The sequence below is a fragment of the Zalophus californianus genome, chromosome 16 (assembly GCF_009762305.2).
Source record: "Zalophus californianus isolate mZalCal1 chromosome 16, mZalCal1.pri.v2, whole genome shotgun sequence".
In the NCBI taxonomy this organism is placed as follows: Eukaryota; Metazoa; Chordata; class Mammalia; order Carnivora; family Otariidae; genus Zalophus; species Zalophus californianus.
The window spans coordinates 15,712,940-15,734,353 of record NC_045610.1 but is presented as its reverse complement, the minus strand read 5'-3'; the positions used below and the strand labels follow the sequence as shown (position 1 = coordinate 15,734,353).

General features: G+C 50.9%; 1 protein-coding gene across 1 annotated transcript in view; it reads left to right on the top strand.

Moving 5' to 3' along the window:
• The window catches only part of RPH3AL (rabphilin 3A like (without C2 domains)), a 139,227-nt gene that overhangs the window by 101,769 nt on the left and 16,044 nt on the right, over positions 1 to 21,414 (top strand). The window contains 1 exon segment of the mRNA XM_027626119.1: positions 11,548 to 11,722. Coding sequence (XP_027481920.1) covers positions 11,548 to 11,722 — 175 coding nt within the window.

The window sequence follows — 21,414 nt, the reverse complement described above, 5'->3', positions numbered from 1 at the left end:
AACAGGCCTGGTGACCTGCTCCCTGCCCCCACTCGCTGCTCACGCTGAGCAAATACACACGGTCAAGTCCATGCCAGGGTCACACACGCTATATAAATGCTGGGTCTCCTTCCTCCTTGAGTAGGACAGCAGGTAATCAAGGTGTTAGCCAGAACTTTAAGGTAGGATGGTCCCAGTCTGGTTTGAATGACAGCATTACGGGCACAAACAAGTACTAAAAATGAATCTGTGTGTTACATTAGCACATCTCATGTCAACTTGCCTTGCTCAGTATCAGCTTGTCACCATTGGCTGTAATTATGGCTTTTCATACTCAGCTTGTCACCACGGAAACCTGGTCAGAGGGTACTGGCCAACTGTCTTTGAGAGCACCTCCCTCCAACCAACAGCACGGATTCCCCCGGCCTTTCCTGCTTTCTGAGGGATCCAGCGCCACCCGCCTTTATGCTTGGAAGCCTTGGTTCCCTTTGAGAAACTGTCCAGGTTTTTCCTGTCATCAAAAATCTGACTCCTCGGGCGCCTGGGTGGCTCAGTCGGTTAAGCGTCTGCCTTCGGCTCGGGTCATGATCCCGGGGTCCTGGGATGGAGCCCCACATCGGGCTCCCTGCTCAGCGGGAAGCCTGCTTCTCCCTCTCCCACTCCCCCTGCTTGTGTTCCTGCTCTCTCTCTGTCAAGTAAATAAATAAAATCTTTAAAAAAGAAAAAAATAAAGAAAAATAATAATCCAGTCATTCCGAAGGGCAGTCGCCCGCCCGGCCCCTCCCTTGCCCTGCCCGCTGTGTGCTGGCGCCTGCCCTGACTTTCTCCGTGGGACAGCTCTGGGTGTTCTCTGTTGACTGCATGCCCCTAAAGGTGATGAGCTGGCTAACCTGGGCTTTCTGCTGCCCCCCCCTCCTAATTTTTGATACTTTTATTCTTTATAGCTGAAAATTTGTTGGAATTTGATGAATTTTGTAACTTTATATGCTATTTGCCCATTTCTTCTTCCATCAACCTCCTGGGTGAGTGGTGGGCACTATTGCTTCTCCTCTTGCCTCCTGTTCCCACCTCCTTCCTGCTCTAGATTATACCTTTACTCATTTGATTGCCAGAATTGTACATTGCGATTGTTCTTTAGCCATAGTTAATTCTTTTTTTTCTCATGAATTTGATTTTCTTTCTATTTTCTTTTCTTTTATTATGTTATGTTAGTCACCTGGCTATAATTAATTCTCCCATGCTTTATGACTCCCACCAGGTCTTAATGTACAAAAGTGACTAAGTGACAACACAGAGAGGCAAATGCCCTTCAGAAAACAATTTATTGCTTATAGTTCCCAAGAGAAGGAGGCATGCCCCACACACAGGGTCACATGGGGAAGCACCAGGTTCGGTCAGGAGGCAGAAGGAGTGAAGGGAAAGCTTAGGCCAGGGCCTTTATTGGGGTTTCTATGGGAAAGGCCAGGCAGGGCAGGGTAACTATCTTCAGATTGGTAGTTGAAGCAGTTTCGGGAGGCGTTGGGGCTTAGGGGGCAGCCCTGGGTGATTTAGGGCAGGGGACTACTGGCTTGGTGGGTGAGAGTCAGCTAAGGCAGTGGTTGGCAGTGTGGTGGGGACTCGGGATAGGTCGGAGGGCTTGTAACATGACTTTCATGTGCCTGCAAAAGCCATATCACAGGGCAAATAGCAATATCTTTGGCCAGTAGTTTGGCCATGTGATTAACGGATGCCAGATAGACAAATACAGAACCTAAGAAAAGTTAGAACACGTTGTCCCTAGGTTAGTTCAGATTGAGAAATCAATAAATAACGTTTGATTTAGCAAACCCGTGTATGGTTTTATAAGAGGGTGAAGAGGGCAGGTCCCGAGCCAGACTGCATGGTTCCAGTTTATGTTCTTTTCTTCGCTGATCTCTGTGCACCTGGTGAGTCCTCATCTGTAAAATAGAGCTGAAGACAGTCCCTGTGGCATAGCATATTGGTGAGGGTTCAGTAAGTTACTCTATGTAAAACCCTAGGAACGGTGCCTGACACATACATGGTGCTCCATAATTATGGGGGATTTAACTTTTTTTATTTTTTGTAAACATTAAACACCTCAGGGTCAGATGGCATGTGAAGAACACATCTTTTATTAAATATTTATTTATTTGACAGCACAAGTGGGGGGGGGTGGCAGGCAGAGGGAGAAGCAGGCTCCCCACCGAGCAAGGAGCCCGATGCGGGGCTCGATCCCAGGACCCGGGATCATGACCTGAGCCAAAGGCAGATGCTTAAGCGACTGAGCCATTCAGGCGTCCCTGAAGATCACATTTTGATAACTACCTTGATCCCCTCATCCCCCAAATGAAAATATGCCTAATATCATGATCCAGTGAATTCCTTTTGAACTTTTCATTCCTGTGCCATATTTTATTTTTTTTAAAGATTTTATTTATTTTAGAGAGAGAGAATGAGAGACAGAGAGCATGAGAGGGAAGAGGGTCAGAGGGAGAAGCAGGCTCCCCGCTGAGCAGGGAGCCGGATGTGGGACTCGATCCCGGGACTCCAGGATCATGACCCGAGCCGAAGGCAGTCGCTTAACCAACTGAGCCACCCAGGCGCCCCCTGTGCCATATTTTAATTGATCTAGTATTTAGATCATGACTTTCTGGTCTGAGTTTTAATTTTCCCTGGAGGTTTTCATTGATTTTTTTTTCCCTCAATGACAAAAGAATAATGAAACGTATGTCCTTTTATGCAGCTTCTTGATTTTACTTCTGTTGTGCAGAGCCTTCTCTTTCCCTGTCAGAAACCCCTGCAAACCCCTTTGGGCTCCAGCCTGCACTGGTTACTGAGAGCTGGCCTCATGGGATTTCCTTCCATGCCCTCATGAGTTGGAGACACTGTTGCTAGGATCCTGTGTCTTCCTCTTTCTTGTTTTTCACCTGCGTTTTGCTGGAGCCCATCCTTAAGTAGCCTCTTAAAAAAGGAATGTGCAAGGAAAACTTGGGAGTCCTTGCAAGTCCAAAAAGTGTCTATTTCGCTGTCATGTTTGATCAATAGCTTGACTGATAGAATGCTAGATGTATAGTTTTTTAACATACAGTGTTGCCAATGATAAGTTCGATGCTGTTCTGATTCTGGTTTCCTCATAGGCCTGTTATTTCTTTCTGGAAGCTTCTAGGATTTTCTTTATATTTATTTGGAACTAAATGATTTTATGAGTATGTGTCTATTGCTTTTTTTACTTTTAATTTTTCCTGCCTTATATTCAATAAAAATCTTTTAACCTGAAGACACATGTTCTTCTTCAGCTCCAGGAATTTTTTTTTTTTTATTTCTCTTTCTGGGGAGTCTATTATTAGGAATTAGACCCCTCAAATGAGCGTTTTTGTCCCTTATCACTTCTTTTACATTTTTCTGTTTCTTTCTCTTTGTGCTCCACATTCCAAATTTCCTCATTTTTGTCTTTTAGCCTTTATTTTACATTTTTATGTTTCCACGTTGTATTTTTAACTTCTAGGAGTCTTTTCTTCTCCAATTGTTTAAGTCCCTGAACTTAACTTTCCACTTTAGTCAATTAGTTATCAATGTACCTGATTGTTTTTCTAGGAGTGTCTAAACAGAGGAGGCATGGAACCTTAAATGGCTTAAAACAACAATAGTTTCTTTTGCTCGTGGGGCTGCAGTTTGGGCTGGGCTCAGCAGGACAGTTCTTTTGCCGAGGTCTCCTGGGGCCATCCAAGGGCTGCAGTCAGGGACAGTTCAACCAGGGAGGGGTCCAGGAAGGCTCACTCCTCTGCAGGGGGCGCTGGCTTGGGCTGGGGTGTCTCAGCTCTTCTCCATGTGGCCTCTCGTATCACACATTGGACAAGGCTCTCTCACAGGATGGCCGTAGTGTTCCAGACAGGGAGAATGGAAGCTGCTGGGCCTCTCCAGGTCTGGCCGGAAGTCCCACGTTCCCACCACCACAATCTGTTGGTCAAAGTAAGTCATAAGCCTAGAGCAGATTTGAGGGGAAATAGACCCCACCTCTTGATGGGAGGAGACGGAAATAATGGGCGGCCATTTTTTATCTTCTGCAACCTCCCAGGCAGCTTCTCCCTCTGTCTTACTCAGCTCAGGCTGCCATAACAAGAGAGCATAGACAGGGGCTTAAACGACAAGAGTTTAGTGCCCACAGTCTGGAGGCTGGAAGTCCCACAGCAAAGCGTCAGCAGAGTTGGTTCCTGGTGAGAGCACTCTTCCTGGCCTGCAGATGGCTGCCCCCTCTCTGTGTCCTCACGCAGAGGAGAGAGAAGCAAGCTCTCTGGTGTCTCCTCTAAGGACATTCATCCCATTGGGAGGGGCCCACCCTTGTGGCCCCATCTGACCCTGAGTACCTCCCAAAAGCCCATCTCCAAACACTGCCCCCCAGGACGTCAACGTATGAATTGGGGCGTGGGGCCCACTTGAGTCCATGACACCCTCTAAACCAGGGCTTCTCTTAAGGAACTTGAGTTACATAAAGCCTTGAAATTTGGACGTGCTCAGTAGCCTCAGCTGACAGATTTCTGTGTGCTATCAGGCATTGCGGGCCCTATGTGCATCCTACCATTATAGAGTTTGGAGCTTTCGATCTGGTGCAGGAAGTCATAACTGTGTGTGCATTGCAGTGGGAGACCTGCACGGTTCTGTGGAAGCTTCTGGATAAAACTAATTTCCTAAAGGCTGGATTTCTTCAGCCCAGCCCAGGGAGGGAAGAAGGAAAACACAAAGGCCTGGAAGCAAGAGACAGCTTAATGTGGTCAGGGAGTGAGAGCGGCGGTGTCTGACTGGTCCCGAGTGCAGGGCGGGAGGGAGGCAAGAGTGGTAGAGTTCTGGGGTCCTGTTGGCCATGCTGTGAAGTTTAGCTTGCCTGGTGGAGTTCCTGGGAGGCTGACATGCTGTGCGCGCGCGCGCGCGCGTGTGTGTGTGTGTGTGTGTGTGTGTGTGTTCAGGTAACAGGTTAGGGAAGGCGGTGCGGCCTCTCTGCCAGGTGGGTTGACCCTTTAAGAGACCCTTTTTAAAAAGATCAAAGTGTAAGCAAGAAGACTTCTCTGTAACAGGCCATTTCCTGTGGCTTGTCAAGACTGGGCCAGCCTGGAACTTGTTAAGCAGACAGAACATGGTCTCCCTGAAGACAGAGTCCCACGTTCTGTCCCCTGAGGATGATTCTTTTGCTTTGCCTTCTTCGTTTGTTCCTTCGTTTTGTCAGTCAGCCACATTCTTGCCACGCACCGGCTCATCGCGGGGCCCTGGGAATACGGGGGTGGCTCAGGCACAGCCTTGCCCTTGGGCACACAGCTCCCTAGCTGGGTGAAATGCTGAAGCTGCTGCATTTCCACATGGCCTCCAGGAGCACGGCAGAGGTGCCCTGGCTCTGGCACGGAAGTCTTCCAAGGGGCAGGGTCACTGCGTTTGTGGGACATGAAGACGAAGGTCCCGTCAGGTGGAAGGAACAGCATGTGCAAAGGCCTCAACCTGTATCCCTGCTCCGACCCAGGTGTGGACGCCTCCCTTGAAGTCATGCGGCTGCACTCCTGAGTCGCTGGGGCGGCAGGGAGAGGCGGGAGCACCCGGAAGGGATGCAGCAGTGGGCAGGGGCAGAGGTCTTGGGCCGTCCCTTGCCCATCCTCCCCAGTGGCTGCACCCCTAGGATCATCTTCTTCCCAAGAGGTCCTGGCACTCACCACCTGCTCCAGCTGTGGCCATTTCGGAACCGCCAATGATTAGCGATTGTTATCATGGTAATTAAAATTCCTGGGAACAGCTTGGCTAATATCCATCAGTATCTGCAGTCAGGCTGGCCGTGAGTGGCAATCCTAATGAAAACCTCGAAGCAGAGCACAAAGCCGTGCTCTGTGGAGGGTTTCAGGCCGCCGGCCACCCCTGCCAGTGCCATGGCGGCCGTGTGGGTCCTTTCTTGTTAAATGGCATTTTTGAGGCTGGCTGCTCTGCTAGCCTTATCACAGCAAACCACACGTGGGGAGCAGACTAGGGCTTTGCAGACTCCCACGGCTTCTCTCGAAAGTGGAGGTTTTCCAATCTGCAGAGGGCTTCTCCTGCAGCTGCTCTTGGGGAGGGGGCCGGGTGTGGGGCCAGGCAGAGGGTGATGGGCCCGGATGCACAGAGCAGAAGTCACGCGATTCAAAGCTCCAGTTGTGCATTTTGCAGGGCGGAGTGGGCAGCAAGGCGCGAGAAGGTCTGAGGATGGGCATGGATTGGCATTGGGGGCAGGCGGGGTGGCAGCTCAGGACTCAGCCCAGCTGGGATCCCTCCTGCCTCACCTCAGCAGTCCTGCTCTTCCATGTGGAAGGCACTTTCCAAAAACACCACGTTTCATGTGCCCCTACCCAGGAGTGCCCTATGTATTGGGTAAGGCACCTGCATGCTCTGGTCACCCCGGCTGTGGGGCCTCAGGGACTGTGGTTCCTCCAGCTGGTCCAGGATCACTGGCCTTTCTGGTCTTCTGGTCTCTGTCCACTGCAGTGGCATCAGAAACAGGCAGACCCCAGGCCCCAGGACCGTGGACTCACATGGAATGACAGACACACTGGACCCCAGGGTAGCCCCGTGGGGTCATTGCCCTGCTGAGCATAAATATCAGAATGAATTATATGAAATTTACGGGGGGACTTATAGGTCAAAAATGATTGAATACCAAAAACCATTGACTGTCTGCATGTTCGTGCAATCCAGCCTAATACTTTGGGTCTTGGGCTCTTTACCTTATTTTGGCGGGGGGGGGGGCGGGCAGCAAAGCAAGGTTTATTGAGCAAAGTGATAGTACAAAGCTCCCAAGGAGGGAGGGGGCCTGAGAGGGTTGCCCTCTTTATCCTATTTTCTAAAAGCACTTTACTAATCAGTATTTTTTTAAGCATGGGGTTGGGGTGGAGGTAGAACATTGCATCAGGAGGTGAGGCTGAGGGCCCAGGGCCTGCTGGCTATGATGAGCCAGGGGAGCAGGTCGTACTGGTGCTCGAGGAAGTGCTGGGAGTGCAGAGTCAGGGAGGTTCCCTGGAGCTTGCTGGGCACCGTCACGCCCTGCTAAGCACTTCTTCTTCTTCTTCTTCTTTTAAGATTTTATTTATTTATTTTACACACACACACACACACACACACAGAGAGAGCACAAGCAGGGGGAGCAGGAGAGAGAGAAGAAGCTCCCCGCTGAGGAGGGAGCCCAATGCGGGGCTTGATCCCAGGACCCTGGGATCATGACCTGAACCAAAGGCAGACGCTTAACCGACTGAACTGCCCAGGGACTCCTAAACACTTCTTCTTTATCCCTCTCTAATCTGAAACAGTAAATCCAACTGATTAATTACAAGGACTTAGGTGAAACCCTCAGGCCACATCTCCAGGAAGGTGACAACTATATGGATTGGGACACCTTCCGGCAAACTACCTGTAGCTGCCAGTTCAGCCATGCAGCCCATGTTTGCTGAGCACAAACTGTGTGTCAGGCATGTGCTAGGAGTTTGAAGATACAGTGGTGACTGCCCTGCCCCCGCTTCCTGGATGGTAGAGCCTAGTGGTCTGTAAAAATGAAAGGTGCCTGGGTGGCTCAGTCGGTTAAGTGTCTGCCTTCGGCTCAATTGATGATCTTGAGGTCCTGCGATCAAGCCCCACATTGGGATCCCTGCTCAGCGGGGAGCCTCCTTCTCCCTCTGCCGCTCCGCCTGCTTGTGCTCTCTGTCAAGTAAATAAAGTCTTTAAAAAAATAAATAAAATGAAAGGACCAGCCAAAAAAGGTAGACATGACCCAAGTGTCCATCAGTGGATGAATGACTAGATAAAATGTGGTATAGACCTACAATGGAATACTGTTCAACCTCAAAAAGGAAGAAAATTCTGACACAGGTTGCAACACCTTGAGGATCTTACGCTAAGTGAAAGAGGCCAGTCACAAAAAGATCAATACCCGACAATTCCATTCATATGCAGTACCTGGGGTCATCAAATTCTCTGAGTCAAATTCTCAGGCAGTAGAATGATGGCTGTCAGGGGCTGGGTGGATAGGGGAATAAGGAGCTGTTGTTCAAAGGGCGCAGAATTCCCATTTTACAAGATAAAAAGAGCTCTGGAGATTGGCTATACAACATGAATGAACTTAACACTTCTGAACCATAAACTTAGAAATGGCTACGGTGGTAAATTACATGTTATGGATTTTTTTTTTTTAATATTTAGTTGATAGCGTGCACGAGCGGGGTGGTTGGGCGGGGATGGGGGCAGAGGGAGAAGCAGACTCCCCGCTGAGCAGGAAGCCCCACATGGGCTCGATCCCAGGACCCCAGGATCATGACCTGAGCCCAGGGCAGACACTCAACCGACCAAGCCACCCAGGTGCCCCTATGGATATTTTTTAAATTAAAATAAAGACAGCAAGGACTATGCACACACATGGGCCAGAACCACAGTCCCAGCCTCAGTGAGGATCAGGGATGCGTCTGGCCCCGTGGAATCCCCAAACGCAGCTCCATAGCATCTTGGTCTCTCCCACTGAAAGCCACACAACAGTGACATGGAAACCATGTCACTGAGTCACCCTCGCTGTTGTCCTGCCCGGTCCCCTTCAAACCGGCCCACATGACAGTGTGCCCCAGGGGTGACCGTGGGGTCCCCATCCTCCCTCCTGTGGCACCTAACTCTGATGGCCTCGGGTCCTGACACGCACCTCCCCCACATCCGCCAGCCCATGGGGACTGCTCTGAGCCGGGTCCCCAGGCCAGACCCTAGATCCCACCGGGAAGTGTAGTGCAGGCTTCCCACCCTGAAGACACTTAGCACTCCACTGGAGACTCAGCTTTTCTTCCTGCAGGGTGGTCTGACGATGTATGTCACCATCTCAATGGATACAAATGCCTTGACCCTGCAGATCCGCCCCCCGGGGTTTTTTCTAAGGCCCTCACAGACACCTGTCTGATGTGTGTGTATTGATGATTATTGCAGCGAAGGGAAACTTTGGAAACCATTTACATGTCTATCAGTGGAGGGCTGGTTTAATTAGGTTTAACAAATTCAAACTATGAAGCCATTAGAGAGTGGCCATGGAGACCATTACTTATTAACACAGAACGGTTGCCCTGATGTAGAGTTAGGTGGGAGGCAAACACAGGGTGCGTCTACAGGATCCTTCAGAACAAATTGTGTACATGCCCAGGGTATACAGATGGCTCTGAGGGCTCGCTCCACTTGGTCCCCCTGAGGCCCAGCCCATGTTGGGGGGCAGGAGGCCTGTGTGCTCGGGAGGGCAGGCAAAGGCAGCACTGATGGGAGGCAGAGTGTGCCCTTCGCTGGCCACCCATGGCCTCTTGGGCTTGGGCCCCTGTTCTCAGGAACCACACAGCAGCTCTGCAGAGACAGGGTGGCTTTGGCGGCCACTGCTTAAGCCCATTCCCTCTCCCTGTATGGCAGCTCCCTCCCCTGCAGGCTCCCAGTCTGCTGGACACTCAGTCCACAATGATGTCTGCCCTGCTGAGGCTTTACTCACCACTCAGCCACACTTAGTGAGCATCTACTTTGCATCTGTAGACTGCTGGGGTAAGACTCTGGGGCCTCCAGTGTGGAATAGAGGCCAGTAGAATGGTGGGCTGGCCTTGGGCAAGTTGCTTAAGTTGTCGGAGTCTCGATTTTCCCGTCTGGCAAGTGTGGATAATACAGAGCTTCCTCAAAGAACTTATCACCAGATGCCTCTGGGAATGGGGAGGAGACTTTAATTTTGCACTTGGTGAATTTTAGGCCATGTGTACACGCTATCACGTCAAATAAATACTTTCTGTAAGAGGGCCATGAGAGGACCAGGAAGGGTTTTTTAAAGGGGGCGCCACGAGGCATTCATCCTAACAGGTAGGTTCTGTGTTATTCAAGAGCCACACAAAAGCAGGCCGTTTCTGCACAGGGTAGCTGGAAGGGAGGGGTGAGTGATTCAAGCCAGGGACAGGGCTGGGACTCAGTGGCCCCATGCCTGGCACTCTGGAGCATAAAGAGATGACTCGTGATAGTTGAGTGATTTCAGTGCTGCACAGTTAGGTGCTGAGTCTATACAGACCAATGACTAGAGTTGAGCTTCTCTAGGAAAACCTGTTGAGTAGATGCCAAGTGGGAAGCACCGTATGTTCTTTGGCTCTGTTGGAGAACCCTATGTACATTGGCATCTTAAAGGCTCTGAAATGGGGCACCGGTGTGGCTCAGTTGTTAAGCATCTGCCTTTGGCTCAGGTCATGATCCCAGGGTCCTGGGATCGAGCCCCGCATCGGGTTCCCTGCTCTGCAGGAAGCCTGCTTCTCCCTCTCCCACTCCCCCTGCTTGTGTTCTCTTTCTCTCTCTCTCTCTCTTGCTGTGTCTCTGTCAAGTAAATAAATAAAATCTTTAAAAAAAAATTTTTTTTTTTTAAATAAAGGCTCTGAGAAGTCCTGCAGTAATAATTCATTTAACCTAGTGCTTCCCAAGTATACATGATCAGGAACCTTTTTTTTTTTTTCTTTTTTTTTGGTCCAGCCCATGTTAATATCCCACAGAACTAATGTACAGAGGAGGCTTGGGGATTAGGAAAATCTGTCCTAGAGAGAATCGGGGCAGCCTCCGGCCTTCTGATTTTAAATTCTCTCTTTTGAGGGACACCTGGGTGGCTCAGTTGGTTAAGCATCCAACTCTTAATTTTGGCTCAGGTCATGATCTCAGGGTTGTGAGATCGAGCCTGGCGTGGAGCCTACTTAAGATTCCCTCTCTCATCTCCCTCTGCCCACCCCCCCCAAAAATAAATAAATTCTCTCTTTTGAGTAGGGAACTTGGTCCACTGGCTGTAAAACTTCCACGTGTGGCAGATGAGAGGAAGCAGGTGGCAGGGATGATCATGAGCGTCACCTCTGTCGAGGGGCTGCTCTGTGCCCGGCACTGGGCAGTGGGACCTTACATTCGTTCAAGAGTCTGGTCCTTGTGGCTGCCCTGTGAGGGGGGCCCCGTTCCTACATTCTACCTACTGGTGATGAAACTGGGGATCTGGAAGGTCGATGTGTCCAGATCTCACAGCTGCCAGATCCAGATCCAAACCCAGGCCGTCTGCTCTGAACCGCCAAGGTCTTCTCTAAGAAGGTCACGTTCCTTCCCGCTCTCCCCCTCCTCTTACTGAATACCCTGAACGTATTTCCTTCGGTGGAAAAGAGATTGTGGAGTACTTGGCGTTTCTTGAAGTAGGCATGAAGAGTTCGGGGACCTTATCTCAGTGCTGGTGTGAGTTCTAACCCGGGGCTCTCTGCAGTCGGGGCCCTCCCTGCACCTGCAGGGATAGCCTCGTCCCGGGGGAGCTCTCTAGAACAGCTTCTGATAACTGCTCCGTCCCCGAGCCCAGCCCTTCGCCGAGCCTCCTGTCGCTCGCTCTGCCCCAGAGCCTCGAGGGAAGGGGCAGGTGGGAGAAATGTGGGTGGCATCTGCAGAGCACCTTCTGGGCGCCCACAGCATGGAGCACTTTCCAACAGGAGAGGAGAGCAGGCCAGCGTGGGAGCGGAGCACAGGGAGGGCTGCTGTGCGTCCCTTGCTCTAAGCAGATGTCACCCCTGCCAGGTCTGGAAGAGGTCGGGGGCCTGGTTCTACAAAGGGCTCCCCAAGTACATCCTGCCGCTGAAGACCCCTGGCCGGGCCAATGACCCCCACTTCCGACCTTGGCCCATGGAGCCCACTGAGCAAAAGCCCAGAAGCACTGAGACTGGTCGTGTCTACACGTGGGCCCGAGGGAGAGGTAAGTCCCCTCTGCCCCCTGTCCCGGGATAGCAGCCGTCACACTCCCGCTGTCAGCCAGCTGGGCAGCACCATGGGCACCGGGCCAGCGTTGGCCACCGCTGCCACGGGGCTCATTCAGGCGCATCGTGCCTCCCTGTCCCTCCGCTCCTCCCTGCGCCCATGTGAGCGGCTGGACCTTCGCACAGTGATTGCTTGCTGCAGGAGGGTCCCCTGGGGGCCTTTTCACAAGCAAGCGCTCATTTGGGGCCAGAGATGCCATGAGCACTAGGGATCTTTGCAGGAATGCGGTACCTACTGAGGTTTCTCTCCAACTGTGAGAACGCATCTTCCCGAAGCTGGCCCGTACCGTCTCTTCTCAGCACTTGTCTTGCGTCTCAGGAAGGGAGCACTCCTGGCCGCCCTGGTCCTAATGAGCAAAATGACTGTGCCCGGAGTCCTTTGGTCCTTGTGCAGGCCGCACTGCTGTGGTGGCATGCCCGGTGGCCACCGTCAGAAGGGGCGCTCGGCCCCACTGGTGGTAACAGTACCTGCTGTGGTAGACAGCCCCCTACAGCTTGCATGATGCTTTAATGTTCGGGATCTTAATTTTTAAAATTCCCAGTCTCACAACAGGCTCCAAAGGTGATTAGAGCAGGTATTTAAGCCCTGTTTTGTACACAGATAGCCTGAGACTGGAGAAGAGGGTGCACTTACTGAGCTGCTGTATGGCTGAGCTGGGACCAAAAGGCAGGGTCTTGTCCTCTGGGCCCTCGCTCCTTCTGCCCTAAAGGGTCCAGGTTTCAGCCCAAGACGTAGAGACTGAGGGTCCTTAATGAGAGAAAACAGCCAGAGGGATGGGGGGCTTACCTGATGCGGGGGTGGGGGGGAGACATGGGAGCTGTTTCTGTGGGGCTCTTAAAGATTTCTGTCTTTGGATTAAGACCTGGCATCTATCTTTTTATCATTCGAGCTTTTTTTCTCTTGTTGCAAGAGTAAGGTGTGTTTATTATAAAACATTGAAGGTTGCCGAGTGATATCCTGTAGAAAGTAAACATTGGCTCTAGGTCAGCCCGTCCAGACATGACCGGCAGTAACAGCTGGGCCTCTGTTCTCCGAAGCCTTCTCCTCAGCGTTCCCCGGCTCTTTGTGCAGAAGGCCTTGCTAGCTAATTCTCCTGGACTCCGTTTGCACTGCTCATTCCCACGAGTTCACCTCCCCAGCCATCACTGCCACAGCGAAGCCCTTGTAGGGACCGTGGGCAAGTGCAGGTGGCCCTGGGGAGAGCGGGCAGGCAGGGGAGCAGGCCATGCTGGGACTGGCCCCAGGGCGGGCCGTGGGCCTCAGGGAGGAGCCCGGAATGGGGTTTTCTGGAGAAGTGGCTCCCTCCTCCACTCGGGCCCTTTTCCACCCTCGAGCTGGGGCTTCCTCCTGCCCCCACACCATCAGGGTGCATCTGTGTCCCTTGGGCTGACGGAGGAGTTGCAGCTGGGGAGACAGAATGTGGCTTTGAGTGGGTTGAGGAGGGGAAGCCCCAGGGGCCCTCACCGCCCCATCTCCTCGGTGTCTGCATAGGACACACGTGCACGCACCCGCACACACACACACGTGCATGCACACACACCCCTGGGAAGGGCAGAGCCTCTCTCTCCTCAGTCATGCAGACACAGATCCCCTTTTAGTGACGTGGGCGAGGAGACCAGCAGCCCACATGCTTGCAGGCGGCTCGGTGTATTAACTGAGTTTGCACTGCGGCCAGGCCGGGCCATGTGGCAGTCCCCCAGGTGAACTTGGGCTCCCTCTGCAGACTGGGTCAGAAGCCTCCAGGCTCCCAGAGCACAAGGCAGCGCATCCTCCATGCAGGCCCTGGGCCAGGCGTGTTGCAGCTCTGTGATGATCCGCATTTTAGTGCCAAGCAGGAAGAGGTGGCCCAGACTGGTGACTTATGTGTCTTGCCCATGGGTAGCGGAAAGGGGAGGGCTGCTGGCCCCAGGCTGGTTGGGGAGGCCCAGGGGGTGTCTGCACACACGCAGAGATGGGGTACCCTGGGGGTGCATGGAGTACATGGGGTGGGCAGGCCTGAACTTGAGGAAACCCACAGTCGAGAGGAAGGAAGACTAGGAGCTGGTGGAGGAGACGGAGGAGGCATTGCTGGGGAGGGGGGACGAAAGCCCAGAGGTTCTATGCCCTGCGAACCAAGGTGCCAGGGGCTTGCAAGGAACGGGCCACACCCAAGCTGACTGCTCCTGAGCTGCTTCCAAGCTGTAGCTGTCCTCTCTGATGAGCCTGTGCAGAAGCTGGGATCTGTGCTTCCTGATTGAGTGTGGGTCCCTTGGCCATTACAGACAGGGCCATGTCCTCACAGAGGCATTTGGGTGGCTACGGGATACCTGTGGGAGACTGGAAGCCCAGGCCAGCTGGGACCAGCCTTATGATGGCCCTGGGCCTGGGGTGAGGGGAAGTCAGCCCCACGCTAGCCCTTCTGTGGCATCCTGGTGGTATGCAGGCCTGGAGGTCAAGTCTGTGGCAGCCCCAAACTAATAGTCTGCCTTGCCTGTCTGGAAGCCTCCCGAGCTGCCAGGGGCTGTTGCCTCAGTCCCAGTTCCTTCTCAAGCTGGTCTCCAAGCTGTCAGACTCCCGCAGCAGACAGCCCCCGGCCAGCAGCCTTGGGAGTCTGGTGTAGGGGCCCCGCGGGGCCTTTCCAGACCACTGACAACTGGGGAACCAATTAGCATTTTTCCAGCTCCAAGAGTGGCTTCCCTTCCCCAGCCCTACCAGCAGCCATGCCCAGGTGCCCAGCAGTTGGCTGGCGTCCAAACTGCAGTTTGTGGTCCAAGTGAGAGCCTGTGTGCTAAGCACAGCCCTTAGAGCACCCCATTCAACCAAAACTGAGCTCAGGGCCAGGCAGAAATAAAGTGACCAGCACTGGGGTGTGGACTGCCCACCACACTGGACGCTGCATATGGGCAGGGCCCTGTCTGTCCTGAATAGACTTACCCTTACCACCTACCATGGCAGAGGCAGTGGGATAGATGCTTCTTAAGTAAATGAGTGGATGAATGAATGAATGAACTACGCATTCCGCACCCCCCCCCCCCGCCCTGCCCCCAAGAGATGTGAAAAACTGTGGAAGGATTTTCCTTCGGGCCTGCAGGCTCCCCTGGGTCAGGGTTCTGTTGGACAGCACCAAGAGAGACTTGAAGACTATTAAAACCACTCCCACACTCATGAAGCAGCTCTTCTCCCAGGCCCCTGCCTCTGGGAGCCCCGGGACCATCATCCCCCTCCTGCCGCACAGTCCTTCCCAGCATGAAAGCTGATCCTGGGGGCACCTGGGCGGCTCTGTAGGTTAATGGTCTGCTCGGGTCACAGTCTCAGGGTCCTGGGATCGAGCGGGGAGTCTGCGTCTTCCTCTCCTTCTGCGCCACCCCCACTCGTGTGTGCTCACGCTCTCGCTCTCGCAAATCTTACAAAAAAAGCTGCTCCTGGCACCAGATGCTTTCTCTTCTCTTCCCCTGCCCGAGTTCCTCCGAGCCTCCCTCCCTCTCTCTCCCTCTCTCTCCCTCCCTCTCTCTCTCTCTCAAATAAATAAATAAATCTTAAAAATCACCTGTTCGGTGCTCACTTCAGCAGAACATATACTAAAAATTACCTGTTTGAATCCATTCCTCATTTTTTATTAAGTGGTTCATTTTCTCATATTGATTTGTAGGTGCTGCTTGTATGTTAGGGATGGTAGATGGCTTACAAATGCTTTCCTCCTTGAGTTTCCATTTTGTTTGACTTAGCCTTTACTCATAGTATTTTGCCATTCAAAACCTGTTTCTTTTCATTTTTGTGAAGTCAGGTATGTCTTTCGTTGGTTTTGTGGTTTTTAGGTTTCCTGTCTTGCTTCAAAATGTCTTCCTCTCCAAGGTTAAAAACAAATATATGCTAAACAAAAAATTTAATATGAAAATGAAAGGAAATTACTTAAATATGATAAAATTACCAAAGAAGAAAAAAAATCTAACACCAAATATTATATTCACTGATAAAGAACTGAAGCCATGCTCTACCGAAATGCAAGTCAAGAATACCCCCAGGGGGGGCACCTGGGTGGCTCAGTCATTAAGCATCTGCCTTCGGCTCAGGTCATGATCCCAGGGTCCTAGGATTGAGCCCTGCGTCGGGCTCCCTGCTCCGCGGGAAGCCTGCTTCTCCCTCTCCCACTCCCCCTGCTTGTGTTCCCTCTCTCACTGTGTCTCTCTCTGTCAAATAAATAAATAAAATCTTAAAAAAAAAAAAAAAAAGAATACCCCCATCGGGGCACCTGGGTGGCTCACTTGGTTAAGTGTCTGCCTTTGGCTCGGGTCATGATCCCGGAGTCCCAGGATCGAGCCCCAAGTCGGGCTCCCTGCTCAGGGGATGTCAGCTTCTCCCTCTGCCCTTCACCTGGCTCATGCTCTCTCTCTGTCTCGCTCTCTCTCTTTAAATCTTTAAAAAAAGAAAAAAGAATACCCCCATCAGTTGACAGGGTTTTGTAGTATTTAAATAATATAATAAGGCAAGAAAATAATCTGTTGTTATTGGAAAAGAGAAGAAATTATCTTATTTGCAGATAATGTGATTGTATACTAAGAAAACCCAAGAGAGCCTACTAAGACAACCCATTGGGATTAATAAGACAATTTGGGAACGGACAAGATGCAAAGTAAATCGATAGTTTACACACCCAAAAAAAACCCGATAGTTTTACTCTGTGCTGACTAATTAGAAGGAACAATGGGGAAATTCACTCATAATTGCAGTAAAAATTATAAAATGCCTAGAAGTGAAGTTGAAAGGCAATTATAGGTCCAACTTGAAGAAAATTATAGATCCTTATCACAGGACAAAAAGCAAGAGACAGAGAGGCAGACAAAGATCTTGATCCCTCCAAATTAATAAGTGTAATAATTCCTCTCTGATTTCCCAGTGGAGTTTTTAGGAAGGCACGGATTCAGACATTTCTGTTATCCACTGGATAAACAGAATGTGGCATAATCATGCAGTAATATATTATTCAGCCTTAAAAAAGAATGAACTACTGACATAGGCTACAACATGGATAAATCGTGCACACTCCATGCTAAGTGAAAGATACCAGAGACAATGGTCACATGATTGTATCACTGAAATCCTATGAAATCTTCAGAACAGGCAAATCCATGGGGCACCTGGGTGGCTCAGTCGGTTAAGCATCTGCCTTCGGTCAGGTCATGACCCCAGGGTCCTGGGATCGAGCCCCAAATCAGGCTCCCTGCTCAGCGGGAAGCCTGCTTCTCCCTCTCCTTCTCCCCCTGCTTGTGCTCGCTCGCTCACTCTCAAATAAATATATAAAATCTTAAAAAAAAAAAAAAAAAAAGAACAGGCAAATCCATGGAGACAGAACGTAGATTCGTGATTGCCAGGGCTGGGGAGTGGGGGCGAAGGGGCAAGGATTGCTAATGGGTACAGAGAACATGTGATGAAGATATTCTGGAACTGGATAGTGGCGGTGGTTGCACAACTTAGTGAATATACTAAAAACCATGGAATTGTATACTTTCAGAGGGTGAATTTGATGGTATAGGAGTTATATTTCAATTTAACAAAATGTTTTCTGTTTCTTTTTTTTTTTTATAAAGATTTTTATTTATTTATTTGAAAGAGAGAATGAGAGAGCACGTGAGAAGGGGGAGGGTCAGAGGGAGAAGCAGGCTTCCCCGCTGAGCGGGGAGCCCGATGCGGGACTCGATCCCGGGACTCCAGGATCATGACCTGAGCCGAAGGCAGTCGCTTAACCAACTGAGCCACCCAGGCGCCCCATGTTTTCTGTTTCTTAAGAATGGCAAGGTAGTAGCTGCCTGACCAAATGTTAAGGCTTACTATAAAGTTACTGTAATCAGTACGAATAGTATAGTATTTGCACCAGAATAAATAGAGTATTTATTTATAGGATAAATAAATAGGTAAGTAGAACAGAATGGAGAAATAATAGACCTAAGGATGTATGGAAGCTGAAGATAGGTAGTTTTTCAATTCAGTGGGAAAATAACAGGTTTATGTAACAACCGGAATTAGCATAATTGGATTTCCGCCCCATTCCATGTGTATTCAGAAACACGCTGCAGATAGATTAAAGATCTAAATGTTAGGGGCGCCTGGGTGGGTCAGTCCGTTGAGCATCTGACTCTTGATTTCGGCACAGGTCATGATCTCAGGGCCGTGAGATCAAGCCCCATGTCGGGCTCCACACTGGGCATGGAGCCTGCTTAAGATTCTCTTTCCCTCTGCCCCTCCCCACCCCTCCCTGTCTTAAAAAAAAAAAAAAAATCTAAATGTTAAAAATAACACAAAGAATGTATTAGAGAAAGATCCGAAATATTTTTTTCTGCTGTGTTATCTTAAAGAGAGCTGGTGACCCCCCAGCATGTGCAGAACAGGTTGGCTGACTACCTGGGTTTGCTACTCTCTCCCTCTTCTGGACAGTGGGTGTTGATGTGGGACAAAGATTTGCCTGCAGACCCCTTGGTGAGCCCTCTGCAAGCCTGCTTATAGCAGGTCATTCGTTCTTTCCCCAGGATGGAATAGGGAACAGTGTGACCTGAGTGGCCCTGGGTCTGACATGCATGCCTCTGGGAGAGGTCCACCATCCCACCTGATCAATCTAAATGGGCTGTGTGCTCCATGCTACTTTTCAGTGGTGGATCATTGCTCCAAGTTTATGGCAGCAATGACTAAAGCCAGCTTTTGCACACTCGTGGGTCTCTTTGCTCCCCTGTGAAATAAAATGTATAAAATGTGGAACCAGTACTATGGGTTCTTGGGTCTTAATCCCTTTAGAGCTCTGCCCACCTATTCAGCAGACTTCTTTCCTTTGAGCTGGATTCCCACCCTTGGGCTATGTACAGAGATATTTGCTGGTGGTAGGGGTGGCAGGTACCTTATTAATCTGGCATATTTAGATAATAAGAGATTACTTTTTTTGTCATATGCTAGAACGTTTAGGGAAGGCACCTGCAGCTGTGGTTCAGCAGCTCAGTGATGTCAGGACAGGTGTCTTTATAATTCTTGCTCTTTCCCTCATGGTCACAAGATGGTTGCTGCAGTTCCAGCCATCACTATAAAGAATGGAAGAAAGTTAAAAGGGGAGGCTGAAAAAGCAAGCCTTTAACTTCTGCAGCCTTGCATTATGATAGAAGCTGACAGTTGGGGAAGGGGGCTCGTACTGGACACTGGATGAGCCTAATTCCCTATAAGAACTAGAGAGAGAGAGAGCTAAATTTATCTGACTAAAGTCATTACATCTGGAAATTATTCTCGGATAGGATTTTGTGTTTCTCCAAGGATCCTTAACATGATGGGGCTTCTTCTTTTCTTCAGCCCCCAGTACTCTGACTGGGGGTAACATTGCCCTGGATCTGCTTGATGGTTGGTCTGCCCCAACTTGCCCAGCTGTGGCTGAGCTCCTGAAATTGGGGGCCTGAAGCCCTGAGTCTAGAGTCCATATACTGTTCAAAGGGCTTTCTAGGATGTGTCTACTTTTCTCAGATGGGAGCCAGAGAGTTGGGATCCCTAAAAGATCAACCCCGGCTTGGGAAGGCTTTGCTATGTTAGCCTCTCCCTGGGAGCCTGGGGCTGGGCAGGTGGGAGGGGACCCTTGTCTAGCCTTCATCACTGCCCTGTGGCCTGGCCGGATTAGGGAGGCCTTTTCATTTTGCCTTCCACCACAGACCCCATAAAGCCCTACCCACAGGGTACGAATACCCACTTCCTCCCCACTGCATCTCCTCGGAGATGGCAGAAAAGCCGTGGTAGGCCAAAAAGCCCCTGGCTGAGGTACAGACAGGCCTCTAGAGCTCCCGTAGCCATGGGACAAGTTCACTTTCCCATCTCCATTGAGGCCAGCGTCACTGTCCTCCTGCAGGGCCCTCCCACCCCCCACCCTCTGGCAGCCCCGTGAGCAGAGCAGGGGCTTCCTAGAAGGATTTGAACAGATTTACACACTGGTTGACTTCGAGGTCTGTTCCAGAAAAGTACTTTCAAGGTTTTGGATTTGTTCCAGTTGGACCGTTTTGAGAAAAATAGAGGGGTTTCATTATCGCTTCCTTGGTTCACTAAATTTTAAACAATTTTTTAAAAATCCTCAACTATGATTCTGTTTGCAGTCCAGGGAAAGCAAGCATAAGGATTGCTTGGGTTGAGCAGTCTGGTTCAGGTCAGTCTATTATGGTTTGCCTTCTGGAATGACCTGTGGCTGGCCCACCTACCCCCGCCCTTGCCACCGTGTCCAGTACATTGGGTGCACCAGAGCTCTGTGGCTCACGGTCATTATCTTATTGGATGCTCAGACAACCCGGGGTGGGGGGCAGCTTCAGGAAGGATGAGGAGTGGGGGAGGCTGTCCTATAGGCTGCAGCCAAGAGGCTTCTGAATTGCAGCCCATTCCTCTCCCCTCTGAGTTCAACGTGGAGTAAACCATTGCACTAATCAGCACCATGCACACTGGCTGTCCCCCTTTCAGATTTGGCAAGAGGATTTTTGGTTGCCAGGAACAGAGACCACCCAGGCCAGCTCAAGTACAGAGGTTGCTGCCAGGCTGCTGGGCAAGGTCTTCCAGAAGCAGGGAAGGAGACAAGGCTTGCGAGACCTGTGGGGTGGAGGAGTATGGCAGCAGATGCTTCTCCTTCTCAGGGAACTCTCGGATCAGCTCCATCCCCTGCATCTGTCATGCCCTTCCTCTGGCAGTTCTCAGGACCCCACATCACACTCGGGGAGGAGGTGATTGGCTCAGCCGATTCCTATCCAGGCTGTCCTTTTTGCATCTAGCCTGTATCCCATCAGATAGAATAAATGGCATGGCTAGTTGGGGCTGCTTTTCCTCAAAGTAGGGCTGGGACAGAAAAGGGGAACTTTGTATCTCTTGCTGAGTAGCCATAGAATTGGATGTTTTGTATCTGACATGGTAGTGAGTTCCCTGTCACTGGGAGCATTCAAGCAAAGGCTGCCGATTATAGTGAGGATACTATGCTTTAGAAACTGAGGGAAATTCAATATAGACTTGTTACCGTGTGCCCAGAGTTTGCCCCATATTGTGATCAGGGAGCTGGGGAGATGGGGATTCATGCTATGGCCCAAGATGGAGAAATCCACATGGCCCACGAAAGCTTGGAACCACAGACCTCTGTCTCGTTAGTGCAGAGCTGCAGCCGACAGAGCTAATCAGCAGTTCAGTGGCAGCCGTTTTTCCATCAAACCCATATGCTGTTTCCTGACTTCTTAACGCAGCGTGCTATTTATACCCGTAGATCCATTCATTCTTAATGAGCCACGGTTGTGGATTGTAAAATGTTTTATTTTCATACAGGATTGCTCACTGCCCAGAGCCAGCTGTTGCTATGCCACCTTCCTTCTTTCTCTGTTCCTAAGAAATTAGCATTTTGGAAGCTCCTCAGAGCACTCAGCTGCCCTCTCCCCACTCCCTACTCACCCCCCAGTGTGTCCCCAGCCAGACTCTGGACTTGCCATTTCTGTCACGTTGGCCCAGACATGGCACATGAACTCCCTGCAGCCTTCGGAGCAGCTGGGAGGGTGTGTTATGTGCAGGGGGCCAGGCTGGCGGAGGCTTGGAGAAGGAAGCAGAGGACGGCAGAGCAGGAGGGCTTCCATGTTGCGAAGTGGGATGCCATCTGTCCTCCGAGGGTTGGACATT